Source organism: Kogia breviceps, chromosome 8, assembly GCF_026419965.1.
Source record: "Kogia breviceps isolate mKogBre1 chromosome 8, mKogBre1 haplotype 1, whole genome shotgun sequence".
Classification (NCBI taxonomy): domain Eukaryota; kingdom Metazoa; phylum Chordata; class Mammalia; order Artiodactyla; family Physeteridae; genus Kogia; species Kogia breviceps.
In genome coordinates, this window is record NC_081317.1 from 81,445,074 (window position 1) to 81,461,689 (window position 16,616).

The 16,616-nt window shown below is 43.5% G+C and overlaps 1 protein-coding gene across 1 annotated transcript in view; it reads left to right on the forward strand.

The window, feature by feature from the left end:
- PCSK5 (proprotein convertase subtilisin/kexin type 5) overlaps positions 1-16,616 on the forward strand; it is a 464,407-nt gene that overhangs the window by 437,519 nt on the left and 10,272 nt on the right. The window contains exons 30-34 of the mRNA XM_059071200.2: positions 1,355-1,572; positions 2,616-2,852; positions 5,773-6,003; positions 10,340-10,517; positions 14,467-14,684. Coding sequence (XP_058927183.1) covers positions 1,355-1,572; positions 2,616-2,852; positions 5,773-6,003; positions 10,340-10,517; positions 14,467-14,684 — 1,082 coding nt within the window. The remainder of the gene's footprint in view (positions 1-1,354; positions 1,573-2,615; positions 2,853-5,772; positions 6,004-10,339; positions 10,518-14,466; positions 14,685-16,616) is intronic.

The window sequence follows — 16,616 nt, forward strand, 5'->3', positions numbered from 1 at the left end:
AATTATCACTTGGGGAAATGATATTATAAAATATCATTTGGCTGCTATTTGACCCTTTAAGGGCATCATTCCTTGCAAAAGTATCAACAGGATGGTTTCCCCTAGCTTGTAGTTTTGACTTCCAGAATCAAACTACAAGCCCCAGAATCTTAATAGCTAAAGTGACAGGTAAAAGTATTGTATCCACTGATTCCTGAATTTAAAATTTTATTTCCCCTGGGAGTAAGGAAGCTACCTTGCTTCTACAACATTCCACAACCATGCGTTATTCTGAAAGCATATCTCTTATCAGTATAAATATTGGCAGTTTTGTCCTTAGCTAAAGTACAAGCCTGTGTAAGAGCATATAATTCAGCTTGCTGGGGTGAAGTAGCCATAGGTAAAGATGCTGCTTCAACAACATCAAAAGGAGTTGTAATAACATACACAGCACAATATTTACTATTGTCACCTTGTTAAATAAGACCATCAGTGAACAAGATGTCAGTGTTATCCAATGGAATTTCCTGTAGATCATTATAAGGAATCAGGAGGTGGTCCATCAGCATTAAGCAGTGGTGGGGTATTTCATCAGCGATGGAAGGAAGAAAAGTAGCCGGGTTAAGATTATTATAACATAAAAGAGTTATGTGAGGAGCAGTTAACAAAAAGACTTCATAGGAAGTGTCTGGCTGAGAAATGTTGAATGTGATGAGAATTTAGGAGCGCTTCTACTTCATGAGGAGCAAAAATGGTTAAAGGGGATTCCACAACAATTTTCTCGGTGGCCTTAACAAGAAGGGTAGTGGCTGCAATGGCTCTAAGGCAAGAGGGGTATCCCTATGCCACAGGGTCCAGTTGCTGGCTATAATACTCTATGGGTCACAGGTGGTCCCCGTGTTTTAAATGATTACTCCAAGGGCATTCCCTTCCTTTTCATATACAAAAATTGTATAGGTCATTAAACCTTTTGATCCTCTTAAAAATATTTTTATCTGTTAAATTTTAAACTGTTTTTAAATTAAAAACATACTAAATTGAATAAAAAACATTTTCTATTCTAACATAAGTCTCTAACAAAAATGGAAAAATGAATGAAGATTAGGAGATAAAACAGAAAATCAGAAGATAACTAAACTATATATAAATTAAAAGTTGTTTTCAAACACACCAAATTCACAAGAATAATACCTATGCCTTTCATTTTATTTTTCCAAACTTCATTTTTACCACACTTCCCCAGGAATTCTGATGGATTCATTTTGGTCAACAATAGCCACAGTCCTTCCGTTTTCAGTCCTAATTCTCAGCTGCCAGGTGTGAATCACCGCCCTAGTTGGAAAGCTTCTCCAGTGACTCCCTCTTCTCCCCACAGGGGCTTCTATGGAGAAGATGGCACTTGTGAACGCTGTAGCCCTTCCTGCAGAACATGTGAAGGGAATGCCACCAACTGCCACTCGTGTGAAAGAGGCCTCATCCTGGACCAGGGGGTGTGCCGGGAAACCTGCCCCGAGAGGCATGTGGCCGTGGAGGGGATGTGCAAGCACTGCCCAGAGATGTGTCAGGACTGCATCCATGAGAAAACATGCAAAGGTACCTGGGAGCCTCACAGGGGAGAGTGTGGGGACCCACTATCTGAGGGTGGGGTGTCCAAGTAGAACTGGGGGAGCCAGTCTCCCTACCTTTACTGAAATTGACCTCCATGGGTGTCATTGAGGAAACTGAGGGTGACATAAAGCCTCTCCATGATGGAGTCTGCAAATTCAGACAGACAAGAGCCCCTTTTTTGCACGATTTCTCCCACACATATACTGGGCAGTTAGGGTGTGGTAAGCACCATCCCAGGTGCCAGAGATACAGAAAAGAACCCAAAGTCTCTGCCTCTTTGAACACAAAATCTTATAGGAGAGACTGATATTAATAAAACACAGAGGTGGCTGGAGAATTTCAACTGTTATAAAAGATACAAAAGAAAATTTCAGGCCACTATAAGACTCTGAGAGTAGCAGTCTGGCTAGGAATTTTTTTCCCCTGAAATTATCTCCTAAGAAAGGCTAATTTCCTCTCCAGGACAAGACAGACTCATTTAACTGGCTCTGTCCAATCCAAAGGACTCTCTTGGTGTAACCTCAGAGTTTTCTGGAATTCCTCCCCAAATAAGAGAATAGGCACAAATAAAATAAATACACAATGCATTCTTCATACTGATTAACCATGTATATTTCATTGGCTTACCCTATCAGTGAATGAAAAATTAACTGATCCATGAATTCCTAAACTGCATTTTGTATTAAATAGAGCCAGAGGTGCTCAATATAATTTTAAAAATCTGTTAATACTTTCTGGGTTTTCAGAACAACACGTCCAGCATCTCCATGACTCATCTGCCGTAGCACTACAAGTTTTTGCAATTGAAGGGGCAGATCATTTCAGGATGTGAACCCAGCACATCTAATTGGGCCACCGTATGTGGTCTCCTCTCCCTAGGGAGGGCTTGTGAGACAAGGAGGACAGGCCCTGGGAAGGTGGGAGTGGGACAAATGTACACCGGGCTCAAATGAGTCAAAGAAATGGGTGATGGGCTAGCCCACTGCATTAGGAATAAATTCCTTTCTGCTGCTTCCCTCTGACTTCAGAGTGCATGCCTCAGTCCTTCCTGTACAAGGATACGTGCCACCAGTCCTGTCCCAGCCACTTCTACGCAGATGCGCGCCACTGTGTTCCCTGCCATGAAGACTGTCTGGAGTGCAGTGGCCCCTCAATGGATGACTGTGACCTCTGTGCTGAGGCGTCCTTGGTTCTCTACGATGGGCAGTGTTTGGAGGAGTGTCCAGAAGGAACTTACTTTGAAAAAGAGATGAAGGTTTGCAAAGGTAAAGACTTCCGGGTACATGGCCGAGCACCACATCCCAGGGAACCTACTTGGGATTATGAGTTTCTTCTAAGTAGGTTCTGGGGTTTGCACAGTTCCGTACCAGTCCCAGAGCTGTGGCGTCAGCTCTTTCCCTCCTCCTTAAGGAAGCATATTTTGAATCTGCTCTAGTTTATGATTTATTTTAAATGAATCATTCCTTAGCTTTGATGATGTAACTTATTAGCAATGAATCATGTTGACCCTCCTCACAACGGTAGCTGATCAAAAAGCATTCTCATGTGAAGATTTACAACAGAGATGATGAGCCTTTAAAAGTCACCCAAAATGGAAAATTTTTCTTAAAATTTTAATCCATTATAGGTTTACAGCAGTATAAGGAAAGCTGTGCCATAGAGGGTTTTCTCCATGCCTCTTGTCTCCCTAAAGCCACCCTCCTTCCTCATCACCTGCAGCCTCTCCTGCCCGGGGTCTCCTATTCCGTGTCCCATTTGGCATTTCAATCCCTACACGTTCAAGAAAGGATCTGTTATTAGTTATGCTTCCTTATGTTTTAAGTGGGCACGAATTCTTTGCTTCTTATCAGTTGTCAGGGAAAAGAAAAATTAATTAAATATAAATTGCCCATCACTAGAGGAATTCTCAAGCAAGTGAGAGAAGCATTCTTAAGGAAAGGACTTTCCTTTTCCCCCCAGTTTTATTGAGATATAATTGACATACAGCATTGTATAAGTTTAGAACGTACACTGTGATGATTTAATATATGTATATATTTTGAAATGATGACCACAATAAGGTCAGTTGACACTGACCTTAGTTACCTCTTTTTTTTTTTTCTTCTTTGGTGAGAACATTTACGCTCTATCCCCTCAGCAACTTTCAAGTACACAGTACAATATTGTTAACTACAATCACAGGATTCACTCCAACAAGGCAGCCAGTGGTAGTTTAGCCCCTTATGTTGCCACCAAGCAAACACGAGATAGATATCCAGAGGCAGCCCCCTAACCACAGTGAGAGCTTGAGCGTGAACTCACGCGGCAGGAGAAACCTTGGGCCACCCACATCCTAGAACGTACTCAGGGAAATGTTTTTGGTCAAACGTGAAGATGCCGTGCACTCCTACAGCCTTTCTGCTCTAGCCTTACAATCTGCATATAACTTTTTATGTCTTATGCACTACTTAGTGTCAATGTCCCACTTGACTGTGTGTGAAAGAACGTGGACTTGAAGATGGGCGGCTGTGCCTGTGTAGCAGAGGGGGCGGGAGTGAACATGTGAGGAGGCTGCAAACCTGTGGGTCAGTTTCCATGAGAAGTTTAAAGACTCAGCCAAAGGCCTGCAGGGCCATCTTGCCTGTACTAGGGCAGGAACCGAGGATCAACTTTTGGCCTTTCTCTGGTGTTCCATAATAAAAGTAATCTGCCATATAGAGAACTTTACAAGTTCAGAGTACACTTACTTAGTTTACCTGGTTTAATTTTCTCATTGAGAAAGGTCTCTGGTCCTCATCCCTGGTTGCCCATGAGAACCACCCAGGGAGCTTTAAAAAACACAGATGCCGGAGCTCAGCTGTTGGGAACTAACCTGAGGTCTCTCCCTGCAATGCTGTTTCTCCTTCCATCAGTCCCAAGGGAGGCGGAGGGAAGCTGGTACTGGAAGAAACAGGGCAACAAGCTGACTTTCCAGAGAAGAAACAAAGGACCTGACCTGAAAATTAAGATTTGGGTTGGTGTAGAGATGCTTCTAGAACCAAGCCATCTCCAAGCAGGATCTCCTCTAAGAAACACAAAGAACGGGATCCATTCTGATCACCCTGAATTTCTCCTTACGAGATAACATAGACGGGTCTAAGAACACCTCACCTTTGCCAAGGCGCTGGGGCAGAAATGGCCAAGAGCTCTTGTTAAGGTCCTGGGTTCATCTCCTCACCCTGCCCTTTCCCAGCCTAGTGACTTAGCACCTCCAGCCTCAAAGTCCTGATCTAGATACACTGAGAAGATAACAATCACAATAATAATACCATGCATCCATTCATCCAGGCAATGCTTACTGGGGGCCTACTATGTGCTGGATGCTCTTCCAGGCCTAGGGCACCGCAGGGAACAATACAGACAGAATCCTGCCCTCAGGAAGCTGACATTCAATTGGGGAAGACAGACTCTAAAGAAGCCAAGTCAAAAGGAAAAATAAGGCAGGAAATGGGGGCAGGAAGTTGGGCAGGAGGGAGTTGAAATTAGAGAGAAGGAGACCTGGAAGAGATCATGGAGAAAGGGAGAAAGGGAAAAAACTACTTACACAGGGAACAAGCTACTCACATAGAGGATTCCCGGCAGAGGGAACGGCATCTGCTAAACCCCCGAGGTGGGAGTGACTTGTTCTCATTTCGTTCGTCTAACAAATATTTACTGAGTGCCGATGTTACATGCCAGGCCCTCTCATAGGCACTGTGCATTCCTAAATGCCTATAAAAAAGGTCTTTTGTATCAAGAGGTACTTATAACACATATTAACCGTTGTTATGTTAGTAATAAACTCAAATTACTGGGCGGTCAGTGGAGAACCACAGCAGAGGAATTACAGTGGTGAGAAGCCCACAGACAGACTAGTGCGTGGCTGTGCTGCAACAGGGCTGCTTCTTCTTATCACGTTGCAGTTTGGGTAACTATGGGGGCGCTTACCACTAGCTCTGAGGTGGCTGCTGCAGGAAGGGGCTCTCTGGGGATCCCAGGGAAAGTGAAGCAGCCACGTTTTCCTCACCTTGTAACAAGAATGCTCCAGCCTAGAGCCCATCTCCTGGCCCAGAGCCTAGAAAACTCCGAGGAAGGAAGGTGAGCACACTTTCCAGGGGAACTGATTCCCTCAAGGGGCACCCTTGACCCTCTCTCACTCTCCGTCTTCTGTTCCCACCCCGCCCGCAGACTGCCACAAGTCCTGCCGGACCTGCTCGTCCTCGGGGACCTGCACGACGTGTCAAGAAGGCCTGAGGGTGAACAACCACGGAGGCTGTGTGCCTCACACTGAATGCGCCGCCCTGGAGTACTGGGATGAGGAGGCCCTGACCTGCCAGGCCTGTCATGCCAAGTGCTTCCACTGCACGGGACCCTCGGAGGACCAGTGTCACAGCTGCCTGCGGGACAGACTCCTTCTCAGTGAGTTACCTTTCCTCTGAGGACGGGTTTGTCTTTCCCTCCATCTGGGAAACTACCTTGCACAATGTGTGGCGCCCAGTAGAAACTGGCATCTTTCTAATTTTTCACTTTGTAGTTGGAAAAGTTTCAAGCCTACAGAAAAGATGCAAGAGGAAAAACAGTACAAAGAGCCCCGCACACATGCCCTTTACCCCGCTGGCCTTATCGTTTACTTGCTCTCACTCTCTCGCACTCGATGTATACTCAGACGTAATTCGCAATATATATTTTTTAACTGCTTGAGGATATGTTACATACATCTTGGCCTCTTTCCCACAAATACTTTAACACAAGCATACCTCGGAAATATTGTGGGTTCGGTTCCAGACCACTGCAATGAAATGAATATGGCAATAAAGCGAGTCACACAAACTCTTTGGTTTCCCAGTACATATAAACATTATGTTTACATTATACTGTAGCCTGTTAAGTGTGCAATGGCATTATGTCAAAGAAAAATCAATGTACACACCTTAATTAACAAATACTTTTTTGCTAAAAAATGCCAACCATCATCTAACAACGCAAGGTTGCCAAAGACCTTCGCTTCATATAAAAACTCAGTAACGGGCTTCCCTGGTGGCGCAGTGGTCGAGAGTCCGCCTGCCGATGCAGGGGACGCGGGTTCGTGTCCCGGTCCGGGAAGATCCCACATGCCGCGGAGCGGCTGGGCCCGTGAGCCATGGCCGCTGAGCCTGCGCGTCCGGAGCCTGTGCTCCGCAACGGGAGAGGCCACAACAGTGAGAGGCCCGCGTACCGCAAAAAAAAAAAAAAAAAAAAAAAAAAAAAAAAAACTGTGAAGCACAATAAAACAAGGTCTGCCTATATATATTTCCTAGGAATAAGGATGCTCTCTTACGTAACCACGGTACAATTGTCAAGTCTAGTAACTTTAACATTAATACAATCCTTTAATGAACCGTCCATATTAGAATTTTGTGAATTCCCCTTTAGACCAGGGCCCAGTCTAGAGTCAGGTACAGCATTTAGTTGCCACATCTCTTTAGAATCCTTGCCTTTTATGATATTGACATTTGAGAAGAACACAGTCCCTATCACTCCACTGGGGTTTGTGTGAAGGTTTCCACGATTAGATGGAGATCATGCATCCTCAGCCAGAATACTTCATATGTGATGCCATGTCCTTTGGAGGCACCCAGTGGTCACCTGCCTCTTGCAGGTGATGTTAATTTTGGTCCTCTCTTCAGGGTGCTGTCCAATTTCTCCACTGCAGAGTTACTATTTTCCCTTGTGATTAATGAACAGTCTGTGGAGAGATACTTTCTGAACATGTAGGTATTCAGCTTTTCATGAAAATTTCCCCTTGATTTAGCACCCGTTGATTAATAAATCTTGAACAAAATACGGGACAATCTGAGGTTGTCCAGCAGATGAGATGTGAAGGTTATTGCTAGTGGGAAGCAACGCCCTCAGGTTTCCAGGGATACCACGATTAGGCTTAACACGGTTATGGGAGAAAGAAAATGAAACAGAACTCAGTTGAAAGAAGGAAGAGTGAAGGGGTGTAGGAGAGACAAGAGATGAATATGTGAAGACCTGGAGAGCATGAGCATTCATCTCCCCAACCTGGCAGAGTAGGCCTGAGAAGCAAGACACTCAAATAGAAATGTGTGGCAATTTTTTCCTCTTCTTGTTGAGGTACCATCAGCAAGGGCACCAATTCCCTGCAGACACAGGGACAACCATCCTCAATACCATTCCTGGTTGCCTCCCAGTAGAAAACACTTGAGGATACCTATCCATCTGTCTTAGCTCCTCTTCCACAAATCTCAGTGAACTTCTTTCTTCCCAGCAGTTGCTGCTTCATGAGACCATTCCAGATCTCCTGTACTGCCCCAACCTCCAGGACCTTCTTTTCTTTTTTTTTGCGGTATGCGGGCCTCTCACTGTTGTGGCCTCTCCCGTTGTGGAGCACAGGCTCCGGACGCGCAGGCCCAGCGGCCATGGCTCACGGGCTCAGTTGCTCCGCGGCATGTGGGATCTTCCCGGACCAGGGCACGAACCCGTGTCTCCTGCATCGGCAGGCGGATTCTCAACCACTGCGCCACCAGGGAAGCCCAGGACCTTCTTTTCTAATTACCTCCAATATAGAGTGTTACCGGTGATCACCTCAGGTGCCTTCATACAGACAGAAATACATCTTATCACTACAAGGTGGTCTTCCCTTTAACTAGGGATACGAATTAGACTAGAACTGAGACTTCGGTGCTGGTGGTCCCCCAGGGGCTGGATGCAGGTTGTGCTAGGACCTGGTCTTCTCATATTCTCCCACCCTGCCCCTCATCACCACCCCACCAGGGTCAGGCTACTTATAAACTAGATAATTCCTCTGGAGGCTGTGGTAGTTTGAATAATGCTCTCCCTAAAAATGTCCACGACCTAATCCCCAGACCCCGTGAATGTGTTACCTTACATGGCCAAAAAAGAAAAAAAGAAATTGCAGATGTGATTAAATTAATTGTGTTGATTTGGGAGGATTATCCTGGATTATTGCAAGGTCCTTATAAGAGGGAGGCAGGATAACCAGAGTTAGTGGTTGAAGCCTATGTGACATCAGAACAGAGAGAAGATGCTCCAGCTTTGAAAATGCACGAGGAGCTGCAAGCCAAGGCAAGTGGGTGACCTCTAGAAGCTGGACAAGGCAAAGAAACAGATTCTCCCCCCAGAGCTTCTAAAAGGGACCTAGCCCTGTAGAGCCATGTCAGACTTCTGATCTATAGAATTATAAGATTTATTAAGTTGTATTGCTTTAAGCCACTATGTGGTAATTTGTTACAACAATAGGAAACTAATAAAGAGGTGTTTCATATTTAGGGGATTCAGGCTTCCCCCTCTTAGCTAGATACATCAGTTGGACAATAAACCACTGTCAACATCCATCTTTAACAGAATAGCCACTGGAGGACCTGGCACTGAGCCAGGTGCTGGAAAAGCAGAGATGAATGACATGGCCCCTGCCCTCAAGCAGCTCAGAGGGTCTCCCAGCACAGAGCTGGGTGGGTCCACAGCACTTACAGAGCTCTCGTATTATTTAGTTTGGGGTTTTTTTTTTTTCTTTTCCCCCAGTGCCTGTGCTAATGCTGACTGAAGTTATGGAGAAAAACTGGCTTCTGGTCTAGAGCTGACCAGTGGCTCACATTCATAAGGCAGGAGAGTCTAGCTTCTGGTCTATGAGGTTAAGCAGATTTGGGGAAGAAGTTGCCTCTAAGACTGTATGTTAAACTGCAAAGCCAGCAAATCTCATGTTTTAACTTTATCATGAATCCACCCTCACCGTCCACCCTAAATGCTGTTAAAGAAGTTGAAAGGGCAAGAATCAGTGACTCCACTGGGGTGGGTGGAGGAAGGAATGGGGTTATGTGTGGCTGAACTCCCCTGCAATTCATCTTACTGTAGAGAGCAGAGGATTCACGGTTAGAGTTTAATTTTTTTTTTTTTTTTTTTTTTTTTTTTTTTTTTTTTTTTTTGCGGTACGCGGGTCTCTCACCGTTGTGGCCTCTCCCGTTGCGGACCACAGGCTCCGGACGCGCAGGCTCAGCGGCCACATGGCCCACGGGCCCAGGCGCTCTGCAGCATGTGGGATCTTCCGGGACCGGGGCACGAACCCGTGTCCCCTGCATCGGCAGGCGGACTCTCAACCACTGCGCCACCAGGGAAGCCCGAGTCTAATTTTATAAATACTGGGCAAAACAGAGTCTCACAGTCCATAGAACTTTCTGTCCCGATGGAAATAGTCTATATCTGTGCTTGTACAACTGAGGGACTGAAGTTTTCATTTTATTTCATTTTAATTCACTCAAATGTCAAGAGTCACACTGTGTGGACAGCACAACAAAACCGAGGGTAAAATCTTATATTTTAGGCTAGAAATAGTTGAAACTGTAGGAATTTGTCATTGCATTGGCCCTGTACTTTCTGTTTTCTTCAGTGGAGCCTTGACTCTTGCTACCCTAGTCCCTGCCTTGAATGTTCTCCCCATCCTGCAAGACCCTGTACATACTCTTGTTCACTTTAACAGATGGTGGTTTCTGTCCTGCCCAACAGAGCCCATCTACTCTGACCTCTGTTTTTTCTCAACTCCTAATGTCCTTATGGTTGATTCTATATCTTGGACATTCATCTTAGGTCCTGGGATGTCCATCAGCCCACAGGGACACTGTCTCATTCCTCCTGCATCCCCCCAGCCCCCATGGTATACAGCAGGGAGCATATAGAGGTTTGGAAGACATGTGTCATATACTTGATACCAAGACAGATTCTTTTCATCCTTTGGCAGACACGACCTGCGTGCAGGACTGCCCCGAGGGCTACTATGCTGATGAGGACAGCCACCGGTGTGCCCCCTGCCACAGCTCTTGTAGGACATGTGAAGGGAGACACAGCATGCAATGCCTCTCCTGCCAGCCAGGGTGGTTCCAGCTGGGAAAGGAGTGTCTGCCCCACTGCAGAGAAGGGTAAGGTGCTCAACACACTTTCCCCTCACTTAATCCCATAACCACTCCAGATATCACTATGAGCAAACCCATTTTGCAGATGAGGAAGTTAAGTCTCAGAACACTTAAAGAACCAGATTGAAGTCTCACTGCTAGTAAGAAACAAAGATGAGAGTCCAACCCAACTGTAATGGTCTCCAGAGGATTTCTGCAAGTTCACAGTAATAGAAGAGTAAACAGCAAAGGTAGAGGGACCCAATGAGATAACACAAAGAGTCAGATTGTCAAAAAAAAAAGAAAAGAAAAAAGAAAAAAAAAACAACAACAAAGAGTCAGATTGTCAAGTCAGACCCACATCGCTAATTCAAAGGATACAAGCAATTACAAGGCAGAGGTGATTCTTCTCTTAGAGAAGTCCAAATCCATGAATGTAGGTTCTTTCCCTTCTTCATTACGATTTGTTCGGACCAGATTTAATATGTGAGGTCTAAGCACTGCATGTGGTGCATTGATTTTACAAAGGGAACAATTTCACTTAAATATCTCCATTTATACCCCACTAATTCTCCAACCTGCTATGCCCCCTGCAAATCCACAAATTACAGGTTCAGTTACCATAAACAACCCAGATACACAGATGTATCCTTCTAAAAGCATTTCACAGATAAGAGCCCTCCATCACGTGTTCTTCTGCAAGGAAAAACTGAGTGTTTATCAGAAGGTCTGGTTACCAGCACATTTGGAAGAGGATTTGACTGGGTCATCTTTCCCCCCCCCAAGCATTCCCAGTAAAGAGGAATCCGACTGATTACAGGCTTACTGCTAACTCTTCTTTCGCAATCAGTAACTCAAAGCACTGAGAGTTTCCAGACCCAGATTGAAAGGCTATAACTTTGGACTTTCCCCAGATGCTTTTGCTGAAATTAGCACATCTCTTATCTTCAGTTCTATAGCAATTGCTGCTTGTACCACTGCCTTGTGTTTTGATTCACCTCATTCATTCAACACATGCTTAGTAAAGAGCACTTGTATGGATTGATATAAGATGGGTAATACAAAGACTTTGTAAGAGCTTATTCTTCTTATATATCTCTTTCCCAGAAAATTATAGGCTCCTGGAAGAAAAACACATCTTATTTTTCACACAGGTTCCGACAACACTCAGCACAGAGCCACACACATTAGCAGACCTGAAAAAACACCAGTCGTATAGATCAATAAAGAGAGGTTCCTGCCAGACAAGAGGGGGATGGGGCTACCTGGGTCAGCCCTTCATCTTCATCTTAATAAGTGCTTGAAAAAAATCTGGATCCCATCTTTCTCAAATCAAGTCATTAGATACTCCTATGCACACACACACAAAATTTAAATAGATTGCAGACCATGAAATTAAGAAAGCAATTGCTCCATATTATGTGAAGTTACCCATTGGGAGGTGAGGCACAGGTTGCTGTAAATCCCTAAGGGCAAGTAAATGGGGTATAAATGAGTTATAAGTGGTGATATTTTACTGAACTATTCCTTTTGTAAAATCAATGATCCACATGTATAAACTTCATATGTTAAATATCATCATCTTGGGAAGTCAGGTGTGTAATCCTCTGCACTCTGACCCCATGCACATCATTACTTTGGTTTTTAACCTCAGAGCAGGTTTTTAAGGCCCCAGTTATTGTTTGTACTTATGCACAAGATCCTCTTCCAGGCTATGAGGCTCAGGTGATTTCATAGTCACCTCATGCAAGAGTTATCAAGGTAAGCAGTGGCACTGTGCTCTTGTTTTAATCAGAAACAGCCAATGGACAACTCTCCATTGTCTTCCTTTAGCATCACTCCTTAATAATTTTTAAAACCTATTTGGGGGCTTCCTTGGTGGCACAGTGGTTAAGAATCCACCTGCCAATGCAGGGGACACGGGTTTGAGCCGTGGTACGGGAAGATCCCACATGCTGTGGAGCAACTAAGCCCATGTGCCACAGCTACTGAGCCTGTGCTCTAGAGCCTGCAAGCCACAACTACTGAAGCCCGCACACCTATAGCCCGTGCTCCACAACAAGAGAAGCCACCGCGATGAGAAGCCCACGCACTGCAAGGAAGAGTAGCCCTGGCTTGCAGCAACTAGAGAAAGCCCGCGCACAGCGAAAAGGACCCAACGCAGCCAAAACTAAATAAATAAATTTATTTTTTAAAAAACCTATTCTGTATTGATAAGCTTTCTTCCCCAGGGTTCCTACTGATGTTTTTCATCTTAATAACAATCTATAATAACAACATTAGTAATCAATGTTTATGCTGCTTTAGAGTTTACAAAGTATCTCCACTCACAATGTGTCTTTATATTACGATTTGATTCAACAACACTCCTGTGAGATTGATATTATTCCCTCCATTTTGCAGATGAGGAAACTGAGGTTCAGAGAGGTTAAGTGACTTGCACAAGGTCACATGGCTACTAATACTTGGTGGAGCCAGGACAAAAAAATCAGATCTTCTGACTTCAATATTGTGTATTCCCTCTGTGGAAAATTGTGGATTTTCACTTTTTCCTATGGTTTTCTCTTTTGAGTCGTAGGTGATCTTTATCAACTATTCAGTTCATGATTGATGTTTTCATTGGATAGCGTCAGTGTGCCAACGTCCAGACAGGTTTATCTTTGGCAATGGTTCCTTTTCTCTCTTCAATGTTACTTGAAAATCTTGTGTTTACCTTCAAATAATGCACTGCTTGTTATCGTGGCATTTAATGGATATGTTCAAATTGCATTGCCCCACTTCATTAGCCCTTTGACCTTAAGCAAGTTGACTAAATTCTCTGAGCCTCAGTTTTTACATATGTAAAATACAGATAATATCTAAATCATGAGGTTTGCTGTGAGGATTAATCATAAAACTCATAATTATCAATAATATACATTAATTAGAGTGGACCTTAAATAATGTGATTCTACTTGATCTGTGTGGTTTGCAATGCATGATTCCATTTATATGTGGATTTTTTTCACTAAATATGTACTACACAGTCTGCAGTAGGTTGAATCCAAGCATGCAGAACCACAGATATGGAGGGCCGACTATCATTATTATATTTTTTAAAAACAGTATTACATGCCAAAAAACTATATATTATTATATGCAAATTTTCAACTACATGGAAGGTTGAAGCCCCTAACCCCTGAGCTGTTCAAGGATCAACTGTATTTATAACATTCCTGCCACTGTTCTAACAAGCTTCTCAGTAATAACTTACTTAATTTTAGCTACTAATATTAGCCCCATATTACAGACCTGAGACACAGAGATGTTGTGTGACTTGCCTGAGGTCACACAGCACATGAGGGTTGACTCCATGCACTCCTGTTCCAAAGGGCAAACTCCTAACTGCCATGTCCTAATGTCTCATTTTTAGACTCAATGAGGTGAAATAATGTTTATGATGTCTCCAGTGTACTGTCAGGCATATAGGAGAAACTTAACAAATGGTAATTATTGTTATTATATTTAGCCTCTGAAAATCTTTTCAAAAGAGATCACAACTATGTAAAGGTCAATATCACTCATGTCACCTCCTATTTCAAGATTTTTTTTTAACTGAGACATTAGAAAAACCACTCAGGAGTACATTTAAAATACCTCCAACTCCCATTCAATATGACTTAACACCTGAATTTTAAAGTGGCAGAGCATATAGGTATATAAAAGGCAGAGGTAGTGAACAATTATTGTGGCACTACTACGTGTGATCTATGCTAGGTCCTTTCATAACTTAATCCCCACAAATAGCAGAGGAGGGATTGTAATGTCCAATTTACAGATAAGAAACTGAGACTCATTAGATGTATTCGTATAATTAGTAATGAGTCTAATAAGTAAAGAGTCTAAAGGCACGCAGCTTGTAACCATGATTTTTTCCATCACACCCAACTTTGGAGCACAGCTTGATATTGAGTCTCTGCTTCCCTCCTTGGTTCAGGTATTACGCAGAAAACTCCACGGGGCGGTGCAAGGGGTGCAGCAGGAGCTGCAAGGCCTGCAGTGGCCCGCGGCCCACAGACTGCCTGTCCTGCGATCCATTCTTCTTTCTGCTCCACTCCAAGGGACAGTGTCATCGTACCTGCCCAGAGCATTACTACGCAGAGCAAAGCACACAGACCTGTGAGAGATGCCACCCAACTTGCGACAAATGCAAAGGTGAGAGCCACCTATCACTTCACCTGTGTGAACGGGAAAATGCAAAGTGTTTTTTCCTGCTTTGTCCCTCTCTCTTTTCATCACCTTTGGAGGGTCTTCTTGCCTGCCAACCTCATAGACAATCCTCTCCAGCATCAGCACCCTTTGTTCTCTTTCAGCTTCTGCACATCTGCCCTCTAACCCTAGTTGATCCTGCACCACACTGCTGCCTCTTCAGATCCTTCCCATCCTTCAGGGCCCAGATATAGGCATCGTCTCCTACAGCAAGTGTTTTCCACCTCCTGTCTTCTTTCTCTACCCGCTGAACTTGGAATATACCGAGCAAAATTTATTTTCATTATTTCAACAACTACTTAAGATTTTGGCCTAAAACTGTCCCAAGCTCCATTCTTATTTTCCAGAGACCTACTTGTCTGTCCCAGAGATTCTTAAAATCAACATGTCCCAGAGTAAACACAACCTGAGTTTCCTCTGATATTCACTCTTTCTGTTAATAGACCCACTGTCCAACCAAGTGCCCAGATCTGATACCTTGAAGTTATCTTCCCTTTGCCTCCTGTCCAATGCACCTACCCTCTAACAAAGGTAAACTTCAAGGTCTGTTGATTCTCTCTTCTAAATGTTTCTCTGCTCAGATCTCTTTCTCCATTCTCACTATTCTCATTCTTCATTCTCAGCATCTCTTAGCTAACTTTCTGAAATAGCACGTCACCCCAACTCTGGTCTTGCTACCCCACCCCCAGGTCATCATGTACAGTAATGCCATAGCAATCTTTCTAAAATTCAAATTTGCTCATTTTTCTCCATAGCTTGACATAGAATGGTAATTATGGTGAATTCATCTCACCATTTAAGAAAGAAATACCTCCTACAATGTTTTTATTCTTAAAACTTATTTGATTAATATTGATACCTGGTAGGGTACATTCCTGTTATCCTTTTCAAAATTGTCTTGGCTATTCCTAGCTCTTTTTCCAAGTAAATTTTATTATTTTCCAAGTAAATTTTATCACATTACATTTTTAAAAATCCTTGAATATTAATTGACATTGCATTAAAACTCATCTTTACGATCCTGAGTCATCACATTTATGAACATGGTATATCTCTCCAATCTATGCATTCATTTTTTTTTCCTTGATAAACTTTCAATAAATGTTTTCTGTTTTTGAAAAGTGATTAAATTCTTTCCCTGGTCAGTCCTTTTACCTTATGGTCTCAACTCTCCTTCCATGTACTTCAGAACCTAGAACCACCCAGAACCACTCAGCAGCCACCAAATAGGTGATGCTCTTTCATGCCTCCATGATTACTGTCCATGCATTTCCTCTTCCTGGAGAACAACACTCTATTAACTCTCAGCTTAAAGACCCAGTTTGAATATCATCTTCTCTGTGAAGCTTTTCTTAGTCTTCCCAGAAATCTTCTTCCTTCTTCTTGATTCTATAATACATGTTTTATCATAGCTATGTTTTATCATAACTAGTTTTATTCAATACATTACATTTTAATTAAACATCCAGCTCTCTTGCTGATTGTGAGACCCTCAAGGCAAGAATTGGACCACATTCATTTTGTCAATAAAGACTTTAAAAAATGGTCCACACAGGGCTTCCCTGGTGGCGCAGTGGTTGAGAATCCGCCTGCCGATGCAGGAGACACGGGTTCGTGCCCGGGTCCAGGAAGATCCCACATACCGCGGAGCGGCTGGGCCCGTGAGCCACGGCCTCTGAGCCTGCGCGTCGGGAGCCTGTGCTCTGCAACGGGAGAGGCCACAACAGTGAGAGGCCCGCGTACAGCAAAAAAAAAAAAAAAAAAAAAGATGGTCCACACCAAAAAAAATCTTTAAAAAAATTAAAAAATAAAAATTCAGTCCACCTATTCTTTTAGTTTTTTAACTTAAATTATTTTTAAGATTTCTAATGGTTTGTT